Source organism: Geotrypetes seraphini, chromosome 12, assembly GCF_902459505.1.
Source record: "Geotrypetes seraphini chromosome 12, aGeoSer1.1, whole genome shotgun sequence".
Lineage (NCBI taxonomy): Eukaryota > Metazoa > Chordata > Amphibia > Gymnophiona > Dermophiidae > Geotrypetes > Geotrypetes seraphini.
In genome coordinates, this window is record NC_047095.1 from 112,454,090 (window position 1) to 112,470,313 (window position 16,224).

Consider the following 16,224-nt stretch of genomic DNA (forward strand, 5'->3'; position numbering starts at 1 on the left):
TGGGGCCAAATTGAATTCCAAAATGCGTTTACACAGGGACAGAAAAAAATTAAATGATCTAACGTCCCTACTTCCAATTTACAATGCCAGCATCTATTAGATCTAGTACTATCTATCTTTTGCAGGCGCGTTGGGGTCCAGAACACTCTATGTAATAAAAACAACCATGTTTGATTCATAGATGCTGACCTTGTAGATCTTAATCTCCAGGACCAGAATCGTGGCCATTGAGATTCAGAAATTGTCTGACCAATCTCAATACTCCAAATATCCCTAAGACCTGTTTTCTTTTTTTTATTTAAAAATCCGTATATCAATTTGTACCATTTTGCGGCTTGGTGACCCAAAAAATCTGCCTGGAAACATAGAACCTGTAGACTATATTGATTATTAAGATTTTTCCATTCAGGGAACCCTACCTGAATGGCCTGCTTCAACTGCATCCATTTAAAATATTGTGTTTTATTTAATCCAAATTTATTTTGCAATTGTGAAAAACTAAGCAGTGAACCTTCTGAAATAACATCATTCAATGTTCGTATTCCTGCATTTATCCATTGTTTCCAGACGATTTTAAATCCGCCAATTCTGATCCTGGAGTTTACCCATATTGATTGATTTAGAGATTTAACAATAGGTTCTGGTGACAGATTACTGATGTATCTCAATGTTTTCCAAGTATCAAATAAAATTCTGTGGTCTTTGTATCTTTTAGGCATTGTTATAGTTATTAACTGTTCTGGATATAAAGGGAACAGGAGCCGCCATTCTAAATATAGCCAATCTGGTACATTTTCTAAAAGATCTGGGAGGATCCAATACATACCCTGTCTTAAAATATAGGCTTGATGATACCTATAAAAATTTGGAAAATTTACCCCCCCTTCCATAATTGGTTTTTGTAATGATACTAAAGCGATTCTTGGTCTTTTCCCACACCAAACAAATTTTGTAAGAATATTGTTAAGTTTTTTATAAAAAGACCCCTGAAAAAATATTGGAATCATACTCATTTGGTAACAAACCACAGGCAATACCATCATTTTAATTGTTTGAATTCTTCCCCACCAAGAAAGATGTAACGGATTCCATTGCTCACACATTTCTGTTATTTTTTTTAATAAAAGTTTTTCATTCTCTTTGACTGTTTCTTCAATTGTATTTTTGATCATAATTCCTAAGTATTTAATTCCATCTTCTTTCCAAATAAATGAATATGGATCAAATATTCTTTTGGTACAATGAACATTAATTGGGAGAATTTCAGATTTGTTCCAATTAATTTTATATCCAGAAAAAGTACCATATTTTTCTATTAAATTAAGTATACATGGAATAGTAGTTTCCGGTTCTCTTAAATATAATAATATATCATCTGCATATGCAGATAATTTAAATTCAAAACTGTTAAATGATATTCCCTTTATCTCCTTAGTTTTGTTTATTGCAATTAATAGAGGTTCTAGGACAATATCAAAAAGTAAAGGAGACAGAGGGCATCCTTGTCTAACTCCCCTATGCAAGTTAAATCTATTTGATAAATTATTGTTAATATATAATCTTGCTCCAGGAGAGCTATACAATGTCTGAATCATTTTAATAAAACCGGATCCTATACCAAACCATTGTAAAGCTTGATATATAAAATTCCATTCCACTCTATCAAAGGCTTTTTCTGCATCTAAAGATATTAAAAAAACAGGATCATTTATATTTTTTGCTAAATTTAATGAATGGAATGCTAATCTAGTATTATTTGATGAATGTCTTTTAGCAATAAATCCTGTTTGATGTACATCAATAATGAAAGGAAGAGCTTTTGCCAATCTTAATGCTAATACTTTAGCCATTAATTTATTATCCACATTCAATAATGAAATAGGCCTGTAATTTGAAACCAGAGTAGGATCTTTGTTTGGTTTTGGTAAGACTATAATTATCGATTCTGCCATAGTACCAGAAATATTTTCATTCTTTATTTGATATTGATACAAATTTAACAAATGTGGTAATATGATATTTTGGAAAAATTTATAAAATTCAACAGTATATCCATCTCCACCTGGAGCGGATCCAGCTCTAAGAGACTTCAATGCTGTTTCTAACTCTTTTAAAGATATAGGTTCTTCTAAACTTCCTTTTATATGATCTGGAATATTAGGTCCAATAAATGAATTTAAAAAGGTTAATCCGTTTTGTTCTTTATTTTTATAAGAATTAGAAGTGTATAATTCTTTGTAAAAATCAAGAAATTGTGTTATAATATCTTTTGTGTTGGTATGTGTGTTACCTTGTGTATCTTTAATTGCAATAATCTTAGATTTTCTTTTCTTTACTTTAAGAAAATTTGCTAATAATTTCCCCGCTTTATTTGAATTTCCATAATATTGTACTTGTTTATTGAAAATGTCTTTCCTCACAATTTGAGAAGAAATCTCATTATATTTAACTTTTAATTTTAATAATTCTTGTAATGTATTATTTTCCCATTTCTCAATTAATTTATTTTCTAATAATTTAATTTGCTTTCCCATCTCAAGAAATTGTTTTTTTTTTTGTTTATTAATAAATGTTGAATATGAAATAATATTTCCTCTCATAGTTGCTTTAAAAGCATCCCATAAGATCTCAGCATTAATAGTATCTGATTCATTAATTTGAAAGAATTCTTGCATTTTTATTTTAAAATCCTCAAGAAATTTAGAATCCGCTAGTAAATCATTATTAAATCTCCAAATTGAATCAAAGTTTTCAACATCATAATTTTGAAGATTAATCCACACACCAGCATGATCTGAAATTATAATGGGATCAATTACTGCTTTTAATACACGCTGCGCTATATTATTGGAAACAAATATATAATCAATTCGTGAAAAGGATTTATGGACCTGAGAGCAAAAAGAAAATTCCTGATCATTAAAATGAAGAATTCGCCATATATCTACTAAATCACAAGATAGTATCAAATTATCTAAGCCTAATGATTTCATAACTTTACTTGGTTTTTTATCCAGAATCGGATCCATTACAGCATTGAAATCCCCTGCTACTATTAAATTAGATGTAGCCAGTGGTAAAAGTAATTGTTGAATTTGTTTAAAAAACTCAATTTGATTCGTATTAGGAGCATATAAATTGAATAAATTCAGGGTTGTATTTCCCATAACCATTTCGATATGTACCCATCTACCTAAGGGATCATAATTAATTAATTTAAAATCTGCATTACATTTTTTGTTTATCAGAACAGCCACTCCAGCTTTTTTCTTTAAAGCCGGTGCAAATAAACATTTAGATATCCAACCTCCAGATAATTTTTTTGATTCAATTTCCGAAAGATGTGTCTCTTGAATGAAATAAATGTCCGCATTTTGATTTTTAAGGAACGATAATAATTTCTTCTTCTTAATAGGATGATTTAAACCATTGACATTCAGCGAAAACATTTTTATATCCATCTAATTAATAATTATATTTTAACCAATATTCTATGATAATTTACAAGATTAGATCCTAGCACATTCAATAAAAATTTATCCCCTAACCCACCCATTATTTTCCCTCCCCTCCCACCCATTATCATATTCTGATCTGGAACACGCATTGGTCTTGCAAAACCTAAATCTCCATCCCCAGGCAACTAATAATTCATTATATTATTTAAAAACATATCTCTATATTCAATACATTCTTTATACTTCCACCCTTATATAATTGAAAATTATATCCATTTAATCTATAAAATTTTATAAAATTACTAAGAATTATATATATAGTTAATTCATAAAATTAAATTCAATATCATGCATACATGTAATATAATATTCTTAATAAATAAACATATTACAAATATAGCTCTTATTTTCTATATATCTATTATTCATCATTTGAATTAAATATACCCACTTTTATAAAAATATTAATATTCATAATAAATGTATTTCAATCATTTTCATATATCATCTTCATAATGGATTAATTTGAATGAATACTTGAATACTTGAATAAAATATACATTTTATATCAATTAATAAATGTTATAATGAATTCCTATTTTATTAATTATCTACCAATCAATTAATCAATTCCTTATTTTTCATAATAAGTTAATATGCCTAAATAATTGATTAAAATATAAATTTTTTATAATGTTCACCTATTTTATTAATAGATCCCTTCAATAAATCAAATTCTTATCTTATATATATTTCATAAAATTGCAATCTTCTTACATAGAATTAAAATATTGTTTTTATAATAAATTAATATATTTCATTTTTAAGTCTTATTCTCAATATAATAATATATCAAATTTTTCTTTCAATAATATTAATAATAAATTCATTGTAAATCATTTTCATTGTTCAATAATCATAATAAGTTAATATGCTTAAATAATTGAATAAAAACTCTATTCTGATTAAAATATATATTTTATATAAATAATTTAATTTTATAATAAAATTTTTTTTTTTTTTTTTCCCGTAGTATTAATGAATGTGGATGCAAATATTTTATTAATAATTAATTAATAATAAATAATAATTAATAATTAATGTGATAAAATCATTTTATATTATTGCATCCAATATATCAATAAATTATCTTTTCAGTTAGTAAATATTTTTTATGTCTTATTTTTTTTTATTAATAATTTTCTTTATTTTTTCCTTTTTTTTTTTTTTTTCCATCTTCTTTCTTCTTTCTTCTTTCTTCAGCTAAATTGTTCCTTTTATTCTGTTTTTTATGTAAACATAGGTTCTTCTTGTGTTAAAAATTCTTTTAGTTTTGCAGGATCTTGAAAATATATGGATTTATTTCCACTGGATATTCTCATAGTGGACGGATAATATATTCCATATATGTAGCCTTTTTCTTTTAGCTGTTGTCTAAATGTGAGGAATTGTTTTCTTATGTTTGCAGTATATTTAGCAAAATCAGGAACTAAAATCAGTTTTGATCCTTTATAATTTAAGTTTTTATTTGCTTTTGCCAATTTTAATATTTCCTGAGCATGTTGGTACCTTAATACCTTGAATATCAAAGGTCTTGGAGCAGCCTGGTTTACTGGCTTTCTTGTGGGGATTCTGTGGGCTCTTTCAATCTCTAACGGCCATTTTGAATTGAGCTGTAGCAGTTTAGGTAACAGATTTTCCAGGAATTGTACAGGATCTCCCCCTTCAATATTTTCAGCCAGACCTAAAATTCTGATGTTCTTTCTTTTTCCTCGGTTTTCCATATCCACCTATTGATTTTTTAAAGCTGTTACTTCTTTTTTGTCTTTGTCATATTCTTGTGTGAAGGATTCAAATTGCTCCATTTTTTCTTCCATCACTGCCATTCTCTGTCTTTCGGTTTGTATCTCTTGTTTCATATTGAGAAGTTCTTCTTTAACTTCAGAGATTTTGTTAGAGTTTTCAGTCAGGATCAATTTTATTTTAAATAGCTCAGTCATTATATCAGACTTTTCAGCGAGTTCTTCAGCCTCCATCGGGAACGGCACGTTCGATGGTGACAGGGGAGTTACTTTTGTTCTTTTTGCTGATATACCCGATGTTGTAGGCTTTTCAGCTTTTCCCTGCTTCATGCTTGCCATTTCCGACGTTGTTTTATGTTATTTTTATTTCGATCAGCCAAAGTGAAAGTTTTATTTTTTTCCCGTTTGTTGCCTGGATACACAGAGCGCCGCGGTTAAGCCGCCATATCGTGCGCGCTCCAAACCACGCCCCCCAATTTTTTTTTTTTTTTTTTTTTTTTTTTAAGTTCAACCAGTTTATTACATTTTTGGTATGGAGACAAGGAATATAAAGAAAAGACAGAAAATAAACAACCGGAAATACAATGCATAGTTATAGAACTGCAGTATGTGAATGAATCTGCAAATACATAAGTTGTAGAAAGCAGAGTCTGGAATTGCACTCCATCATATCAGACAGTAAGAAAGTTGATACCAAATAAGAGACACATTGAAAATACAATATCTGGATATAATACTCCCCACACATAGGATATCAAGAAATAATGCATCGAGTAAGATAAATTATCCCAGGACAAGCAGGCAGGTATTCTCACTAGTGGGTGATGTCATCCGACAGAGCCCCGATACGGACATCTTGCAAGCATGTCTTGCTTGAAGAAACTCAGAAGTTTCGAGATGCCCGCACCGCGCATGCGCCAGTGCCTTCCCGCCCGATGTACCGGGCGCGTCTCCTCAGTTCTTTTCTTTCCGCGGAGCTGAGAAGTTCTCTTCAATTCTGCGCTGACTGAAATTTCAGTATTTTGCCTTCTTTCCCCGCGTTTTATTGTTTTACTTACTTTCTTTGACTTTTATTTCTATTTAAAAAAAAAAAAAAAAAGTTACAATTATTTCGTCCGGCGGTTCGGCCGGGCCGGCCTCGTGGCTGCGACCTAGCTCCTTCGACCTAGCAACGTCACTTTTCCGGCCTATGTCCCGGCCTATCACCGGTTTTAAAAAGTGCAGCAAGTGCCAGCGTGCGATTTCGTTGACGGACCCACACCGGCGCTGTCTTCAGTGTCTTGGTCCAGAACACGTTCCGAAATCGTGCCGGCCTTGTTCCACGCTCACAGCGCGCTCTTTTAAACGGCGCTGCTTACTTTGGGAGTCCATGTTTAAGATGGAGTCTTCTAAGGAGCCATCTGCTTCGACTTCGACAGATGTTTCACCGGTCTGTTCGAAGCCTGCATCTGCGACTCATGCATCGAGCATCGTGAAGCCAGCATCGTTCACACCGGCTTCTGCATCGAGTTCAGCATCGGTTCCTGCTCCCGTCTCCTCGGTTCAGGTACCGCCTTCCACTGTTCCTCCCGTGGTCATAAAAGTGCCCAAAGCTACCAAGCAGAAGCACTCGACCACGAAGGAACGCGATGACCGTGCAGGAGGACCCCCTTTCGGTGCGGATCCCTCCATATCGGCATCGCTTAAATCCCTGCTCGAAGCTCAATTTGTTGAGCTCATGCGGACGATGGGACCGAGGCTTATCGCTAATATTCAGGGCGATACTACGGTCTCGGTCCCGGAGAGCGGTCCGCCCCCTCCTCCTCCTCCTCGTCGTTCGATTTCCCTGCTCGACGAGGGGGAGCGGTGGAGGGCGGCGGAACCCACTAGGCGGGCTTCCCTTTCTGACATGCCGCCTTTAGAGCCCATTACACCTCCACGTCACCAGGGTACTACATCGGCCCCTGATAATCGGAGTCCTGGGCATACTGCATCGCAGGAGGAGTTCTTTCGCACTCCATACCAGACTTGGGTGGCACTGCGTGAGTCAGCATCGTTGCCTCCCATGCGCTCCACTGCATCGAGTCCAATCCATTCCTTCGAGGCTTCAAGGGATCGATCGATGCATCGAAGTTCACGTTCCCCATCCCGGCATCGGGAGGGGCATCGATCTCGACATTCTTCTAGACACTCCTCACGTCATTCGGAGGTGTCTCCACAGAAGAAAATGCAGCGTATGGGATACTCATCCTCAGATTTATCCCAGCCAGAGGGACCGGAGTATGAAGAACCATCTACCTCATACTCTCCATGCCGCTCCCAGCTCTCCCTGGAACCGGAGGCTTCCACGTCTTCTAGTCCGTCTCGCCGGCCGGCCTTGGCGGACCAACTTTCCTTTTCATCCTTTCTCAGACAGATGGCGGATGACTTGGATGTGACCTTAGATACTGGGTCGAAGTACTCTAAGGAGTATCTGGACACCATGCATTTACCTCATCCTCCGGCGGAGACACTTCGGCTTCCCCTGCATAAGTTACTTGACCAGACTCTCATGCGGTGTTTGGAGACACCGTATTCCATACCTGCGGTACCTAGCAAGTTGGATGCTCGATACCGCATCGTGCACCACAAGGGGTTTGAGGGAGCTCAACTCTCTCATCAGTCCCTCCTAGTCGAGTCTTCCCTTAAACGTTCGCACCCCTCCCAAGTCTACGCTTCCGTGCCTCCTGGCAGGGAAGGGAGAACGATGGATAAGTTTGGTAGACGTATCTATCAAAATTCAATGATGGCGACTCGAGTGCTCAATTACAATTTTTTCTTCTCGTCCTATTTGGATTTTTTCTTGCCGGTACTCCGCAAGTTCACACCTTTCATCGATGCTGAGGCTCGGTTTGAGTTTGAGGAGGTGGTGGCGACCCTGTCCCAGTTGCGCCTCCAATTGATGCAATCCTCCTATGATGCTTTCGAGCTCTCGGCTCGTGCTGCGGCCTGCTCGGTCGCCATGCGTCGACTGGCTTGGCTTCGCACCATTGATATGGATCCGAATCTCCAAGACAGACTTGCAAATGTGCCTTGTGCGGGAGCGGATCTGTTCGATGAGTCTGTCGAGACTGTTACTAAAAAACTGTCAGACCACGAAAAATCTTTCCAGTCTATCATGAGGCCTAAGCCTAAACCACAACAGTCTCGTCCTTCTAGACCGCCTATAATCTACCAAAGGCGTTATCAACCAAGGCAGGCCCCTCCTGCGAGACAGCCTGCAAAGCGACAGCCGCCCCAGAAGACTCAGCAAAAGCCTCAAATGCCGGCTGCTCCCAAGGCTACTCAGCCTTTTTGACTCTCCTCCAGGGAGCATAACCGATCTCGTTCTGTCTACCCCATATTTTCCCATAGGGGGTCGTCTCCATCATTTTTGTCATCGATGGGAGGCGATCACCACGGACCTCTGGGTCCTCTCCATCGTAAGAGAGGGATACTCTCTTCATTTCCAACGGGTCCCCCCGGACCATCCTCCAAGAGAGTATCCTTCCAACTCCACACAGACCGCTCTTCTTCTCCAGGAAGCTCAGGCTTTGCTCCGGCTTCGGGCCGTCGAGCCGGTACCGGTGGATCAACAAAACCAGGGGTTTTACTCCCGGTACTTTCTGGTCCCGAAGAAGACGGGCGATCTGCGTCCCATTTTGGACCTTCGGGTCCTCAACAAGTTTTTGGTCAGGGAACGGTTCCGCATGCTGACCCTTGCCTCTCTTTATCCCCTCATCGAGCAGAACGATTGGTTATGCTCTCTGGACCTCAAGGAGGCCTACACTCACATCCCGATTCATCCGGCCTCCCGCAAGTTCCTCAGATTCCGGGTGGGACATCTGCATCTGCAGTATCGAGTGCTTCCCTTCGGCCTATCTTCGTCGCCCAGAGTCTTCACGAAGTGTCTGGTAGTGGTGGCCGCTGCACTCCGGAACATGGGTCTCCAGGTGTTCCCATACCTCGACGACTGGCTCATCAAGGCCCCGTCCGCTCCCAAGGTCATTTCGGCGACCTTGACTACCATTTGTTTTCTGCAGAGCTTGGGCTTCGAGATCAACTTTCCAAAGTCCCATCTTCAGCCCACCCAGTCTCTCCCCTTCATAGGGGCTGTCCTGGATACCATTCAACTTCGAGCATTCCTTCCTCCTCCACGCTTACATGCTCTCCTTCTACTCTGCCAGTCAGTGTCTTCTCGCCAATCCATCTCAGCGAGACACATGATGGTCCTTTTAGGCCACATGGCATCTACAGTTCATGTGACGCCTTTTGCCAGACTACATCTCAGGATCCCTCAATGGACTCTGGCATCTCAGTGGACTCAGGTGTCCGACCCGTTATCTCGTCACATTGTGGTCACTCCTGCTCTACGGCAGTCTCTTCTCTGGTGGATGACCTCTTCGAATCTATCCAGAGGTTTGCTGTTTCATTCTCCTCCCCATCAGAAAGTTCTAACGACCGATTCATCGAACTATGCATGGGGGGCCCATCTGGATGGTCTTCGCACTCAGGGGTTCTGGACCAGTGCGGAACGACTCCATCAAATCAATCTTCTGGAGCTCAGGGCCATCTTCAATGCTCTCCAAGCTTTTCAACATCTGCTTCACGACATGGTGGTCCTTATTCGCACAGACAATCAGGTCGCCATGTATTATGTCAACAAACAAGGGGGCACGGGCTCGGCCCCTCTTTGTCAGGAAGCTCTTCGAGTCTGGGATTGGGCGGTTCGCCACAACACCTTCCTCAGAGCAGTCTACATTCAGGGGAAGGACAACGTCTTGGCAGACAAATTGAGTCGTCTACTTCAGCCTCACGAATGGACGCTCCACTCCGACCCCCTTCATCAGATCTTTGCTCAGTGGGGGACACCTCAGATAGACCTCTTTGCAGCCCCCCACAACTTCAAGCTGCCTCAATTTTGCTCCAGGATCTACACTCCTCATCGCCTAGAGGCAGATGCTTTTCTGCTGGATTGGAGCAAACGTTTCCTATATGCGTTTCCTCCTTTTCCTCTCATTCAAAAGACTCTAGTCAAATTGAGATTAGACCATGCCACCATGATTCTGATTGCTCCTCGGTGGCCCAGACAACCTTGGTTCTCCCTTCTACTTCAACTCAGCAGCAGGGAGCCAGTACTTCTTCCAGTGTTTCCTTCACTACTCACTCAACATCAAGGTTCACTACTTCATCCCAATCTGCAGTCCCTCCACCTGACAGCTTGGTTCCTTTCAACATGACTCCTCACCAGTTCTCTCAAGCAGTGAGGGAGGTCTTGGAGGCTTCCAGGAAGCCTGCTACTCGACAATGCTATTCCCAAAAATGGACTAGATTCTCTTCCTGGTGTATTTCCAATGCCACGGAACCTCAGCGAGCTTCCCTATCTTCTGTATTGGATTATCTTCTACACCTGTCCCAGTCTGGCCTCAAGTCTACCTCTATACGAGTCCACCTGAGTGCTATTGCGGCTTTCCATCAGCCTCTACAAGGGAAACCTTTGTCTGCTCATCCTGTGGTTTCCAAATTTATGAAAGGGCTTTTTCATGTCAACCCTCCTCTCAAACCTCCTCCTGTGGTTTGGGATCTCAATGTTGTCCTGTCTCATCTTATGAAGCCTCCGTTTGAACCTCTCAACACGGCTCCACTCAAGTATCTCACCTGGAAGGTGGTTTTTCTAGTGGCCCTCACGTCAGCTCGTCGAGTCAGTGAGCTTCAGGCCCTAGTGGCGGATCCACCGTTCACCGTATTCCATCATGACAAGGTGGTTCTCCGTACTCATCCAAAATTCTTACCTAAAGTGGTCTCTGAATTTCACATCAACCAATCCATCGTGCTTCCGGTGTTCTTTCCAAAGCCTCATTCTCATCCTGGGGAATCTGCTTTGCACACTCTGGACTGTAAACGTGCTCTAGCTTTCTACTTGGATCGCACAAAGCCACACAGAACTGCTCCTCAACTTTTCGTCTCCTTTGATCCAAACAAGTTGGGACGACCGGTATCGAAGCGCACCATCTCCAACTGGATGGCGGCTTGTATCTCTTCCTGCTATGCCCAGGCTGGATTATCCCTTCCCTGTAAGGTCACAGCCCATAAGGTCAGAGCAATGGCAGCCTCTGTAGCCTTCCTCAGATCGACACCGATTGAGGAGATTTGTAAGGCTGCCACTTGGTCCTCGGTTCATACATTCACCTCTCATTATTGTCTGGATACTTTCTCCAGACGGGATGGACAGTTTGGCCAAACAGTGTTACAAAATTTGTTCTCTTAAGTTGCCAACTCTCCCACCATCCCATTGGGGTTAGCTTGGAGGTCACCCACTAGTGAGAATACCTGCCTGCTTGTCCTGGGATAAAGCAATGTTACTTACCGTAACAGTTGTTATCCAGGGACAGCAGGCAGCTATTCTCACGTCCCACCCACCTCCCCTGGGTTGGCTTCTCAGGCTAGCTACCTGAACTGAGGAGACGCGCCCGGTACATCGGGCGGGAAGGCACTGGCGCATGCGCGGTGCGGGCATCTCGAAACTTCTGAGTTTCTTCAAGCAAGACATGCTTGCAAGATGTCCGTATCGGGGCTCTGTCGGATGACATCACCCACTAGTGAGAATAGCTGCCTGCTGTCCCTGGATAACAACTGTTACGGTAAGTAACATTGCTTTCTATAAAATCTCAAGAATTAGAAACCTGAGTGAAGGGGAATCGCACAATATCAGTCAGTAAGAAAGTTGATACCAAATAAGAGACACATTGAGAATACAATATCTGGATATTATACTCCCCACACATAGGATATCAAGAACTAATGCATCGAATAAGATAAATTCTTTAAAATCTCAAGAATTAGAAACCTGCGTGAAGGGGAATCGCACAATACTGTTTGAAAGGGGACCAAATCTGCTTATAATGTGATACAGTGTTGGTACGTTCAACATTATGATACTCTCAAGTACTGAGCAACATAATAGTATGCCACGATTGGGTTACAGTAGCTTGAGAGATTGACTTCCAATAAGATAGGACAATATAGCAACTGCTATCATAATATTGAATAAAATAGAAGCCTCATGAGACAGCAGATCTGGTAGACCAATAGATAGCACCCCAGCAGAACTTCTTAGATCTTGTATAATTTTTCAGCAGCTCTGCAGGTGGACAAATCTATGTGAAGCACCCTGTGTTACTTGTTCTTGTTCTCATGTTTACCGGTACACATGAGAACAAGAACCCGTTTTGGGATATATTTATTTTATGTATGCTGTTTATGTATGTTTTTATGATTTTTATTGAATAAATTCCTGTACATTGTTCTGCAGTTTTGTGTTTTATTTTTTGGAAGGTTACAAACATCAGACTCGCTGTGCCAAGTTAGGGCTGAATATGTGGAATAACTTGTTTCATGGCTCCATGTCATTCCCTTCTTGGATGGGCTGAGAACTTTTCAGCACACCCTCTTATGTCATACATGGGTACCTCCTTTTTAGGCACTTTGATGTACCATGAGATCCTATTTTTAAACACCACCTTGGTACTCAAATAAAGATTCTGGTGTAATACAACTTTAGTGTGTGTCACAGTTGACATTTGGTGTAATTAAGGTCACATAAATGCTTAAGCGAGAGTAATTCCAAAGCTCCTTCCATACTCCATACATTTGAATGCCTCCCTTTCATTTATGTGCTATGCTATTCATGAACACTCTTGCAGAATGACCAGTCAATTTGTTGCCACTTGCACATGCAAGTGTACACTTATCTCAGAGTGCAAGTATTCTGTACATTTATGCATGCAAATTGCACATAAAAATGAGCACCCAGTTATTGTATTGCCTTTAATTTTCAGCAGTTATATGGACTGTGGATTGTATGTGTGAATGCATGTGCCTTTTATCTTTGATTTTTGAGATAGGAACATTAATAATAGAGGGTGGGAAGGGTTCTTATTATATTGTATACATTAATAATAGTGGGGAGGGGGGATGGGCTATGGGTTGTTTTTCTTGATGGATTTACAAGTGATGTTTTCAAGACTATGTATGGTTTTATATTGTACACTTGTTGAAAGATTAAAAATGAATAAAGAATTTAAAAAAAAAAAAGAGATGGGAACATTTGTGTGTGACAGACTATAATGCTTTTGTTAAGCTTTAATGACTGATAATGTACCTTTTTGTGTGTAATTTTTTTTTTCCTTCAGTTTTTCTAAAGAATGCCAAAAATGGGATCAGCTATTACTCAGTTATCAAAACAGAGTCCAAGAAATGTCCAGGTGAGATGATAGAGATGGACTAGCCTTTTGTTGTGCAGATCAAACAGAAACCTAGTCACAAGACTATGCCTGAAAAAAGGGTGTGAAGCCAGCCTCTAATCGGAACTGCTTGATGCACACCTCAACCAAGCAGTGTCTGGATGTTGAAGTCAAGCAGTATGCTGGGACTAATTCCTCATCCTACTCCCCTGGGCCTGACACTGCTTGACTGAGGTGTCCATCGCAGCTCAAGCTAAGTGTTCATGTAGTTCACACAGTCTTTTTAATTTTCCATCAATAAAAGGCTGTCGCTATAAAAAATACCATCAATGTCTTTTTTTTTCTTATCAGGCGATTCTTTGGGACAGGGAATTGAAACTTCTGTTAAGCTCTGTGTCCTATTGTCACTTTCAGAAGCAATTGAAGCCACTTTTGTTTATTAACTAATCAAATGTTTAATTTCCATTATGTTTTTAATATTTGTAAACTGCATTGAACTTACTGGCTATGTGGTATAGAAATGTTATGTTATTTTTATCTTTATGAAACAGTCCTGCATTAGTTTTCGCTTAATTATTACCATCTTGCTTTGTCAGGAGTGGTATGGAGTAACTTGAATCATAAGATGACAGGTTTGTTTTTGGTTCCCAGGATATGTGATGCTAGTGCTTCAGTTTTCCCACCTCATAGTCATCTCCTGCATTCATAGCTAAATATGATATCCTCTGCCATAAACAGTAAGGCAATGTAAACCAAATAACCTGTGAAAATTTAGAGGTGATGCAGATTGGTAATTTGAATAATAGTAACAAAGCAAAGCTTTAAACATGCCGGAACTGCAGCATGTTGATCCATGAGCAGTGACTGACTAAAGCAAAATTAGGGTAACTTTTATCCATCAGCTTAGCTGGAAGTGGGGTCCAGGGAACTGGCAGCATTCCACCAGTGTCGTCATGCTCACATTAATTGGCTTAATTGGCTCCCTATCTATTTCCGCATACAATTTAAACTTATTGCTTTTCAAGTGCATTCTAGACAAGTGGGTAGTGTCCCTGTGGCCGCGTGTCATCTGCAGAAAGAATCCAGTCTGGATTTATCTCTGAACCTCCTCTGTACTTGCTGAGCTCCTTGGCTCCACCTACAGTTTTTCCCTTTTGCACGCATACCTGTAGGAATTTATTCATTCTGGTCTTCACTTTTTATTATTTTATTCAATGTTTAGTCCCTATTTCTTTGGGATTCTTGTACTCTGAGCGTTTCTTTCACTTTTCCTTCATTGAGAACACACAGACTTACCCTGTTTGCCAGCCTGCTTAGTTTTCTGTGTAACTCGGGGCCGTCCATGAAGTTGTCTCACCTAGCTGTTAAGCAGGGATCGAGTGCAGGGTGTAAGGTGCCCTTAGGGGGCTCGGCAGTGTCTCGCAGAGTTCCGGCTGCGTCTTCTCACCTCCATCCATCCCAATGTGGGTCCGTTGGTCCACAGAGGTGGAGGTGCAGTCAGGCATGGGATCTCAGCTTTGCAGAGCCATTCCCAACATAAGAATAGCCTTAATGGGTCAGACCAATGGTCCAGTAGCCCGTTCTCACAGTGACCAATCCAGGACCATGCTACTGATCCAGGGCAAGCAGTGGCTTCCCCCATGTCTTTCTTAATAACAGACTATGGACTTTTCCTCCAGGAAATTGTCTGTAAGAGCTGAGGCAGGCTGCAACATAGATCCACAAACAGGTCACAGTGAGGATAGGGGATGGAACTCTTCTTGTATGAGGAAAGACTAAAGAGGTTAGGGCTCTTCAGCTTGGAAAAAAGACTGCTGAGGGGAGATATGATCGAAGTCTACAAAATCTTGAGTGGTGTAGAACGTGTACAAGTGGATCGTGTTTTGTTTGGTTGGTTTTTTTTACTGCATCAAGATTTACAAAGACCTAGGACACTTGAAGTTGCAGAGTAATACTTTTAAAACCAATAGGAAGAAATATGTTTTACTCAAAGAATAGTTAAGCTCTGGAATGCGTTTCCAGAGGATGTGGTAAGAGTGCTTAATGTAGTTGGTTTTAAAAAGGGTTTGGACAAGTTCCTGGAGGAAAATTCCATAAACTGCTGTTGAGAAAGACATGGGAGAAGCCACTGCTTGGGCTAGATGGACCATTGGTCTGATCTAGTAAGGCTGTTCTTATGTTCTTACAACCTGTGAGATAGATCAGGGGAGGTCTAAAAAGTGGGGTTTTCAAGGTTTCTGCATGTCTCCCTGTGTTCCACCACCTGAAAAATCTTCAAATCACTGTTTTTAAAACTTTGCTAAGTGTGGAAAATATCATGATTTTAATGTGAATTTCACAGCAGTGGCCATCTTTAATTTTTAGCAAATTTTTTTTCCAAAGCTCCCTGCTTCTCTAAATCTGCATTTTTTTCCCTCAAATCTTGTTGGGATAGTCCTTAGGCTCTCCTAATGTGAATTCTTGCCAGGATTGCACAGATTAGGCACTTCAGGACCATTCTTGCGCCATGTACTGCATGTCGCAGCTGGGAGGAGCAGCAACACAAAGCTTAGCTTTTCCCCTAGTCAAGCAGATGACAAAATGCTTATTCTGTATCGCCTAGTAGATTGGTATAGTCCTTACGAATGGAATGTTCAAGCGGACTTCCTAAATCATCACGTGCTAGATCCCAAAGAATGGTGTCTAAGCCCCGTGGCTTTTCAGTTGATAGTGCAGCCTTGGGGT

At 40.0% G+C, this 16,224-nt stretch overlaps 1 protein-coding gene across 1 annotated transcript in view; it reads left to right on the forward strand.

Moving 5' to 3' along the window:
- LOC117346534 (kinetochore-associated protein DSN1 homolog) overlaps window positions 1–16,224 on the forward strand; it is an 82,940-nt gene that overhangs the window by 45,908 nt on the left and 20,808 nt on the right. Inside the window, exon 7 of the mRNA XM_033916264.1 lies at window positions 13,450–13,521. Coding sequence (XP_033772155.1) covers window positions 13,450–13,521 — 72 coding nt within the window. The remainder of the gene's footprint in view (window positions 1–13,449; window positions 13,522–16,224) is intronic.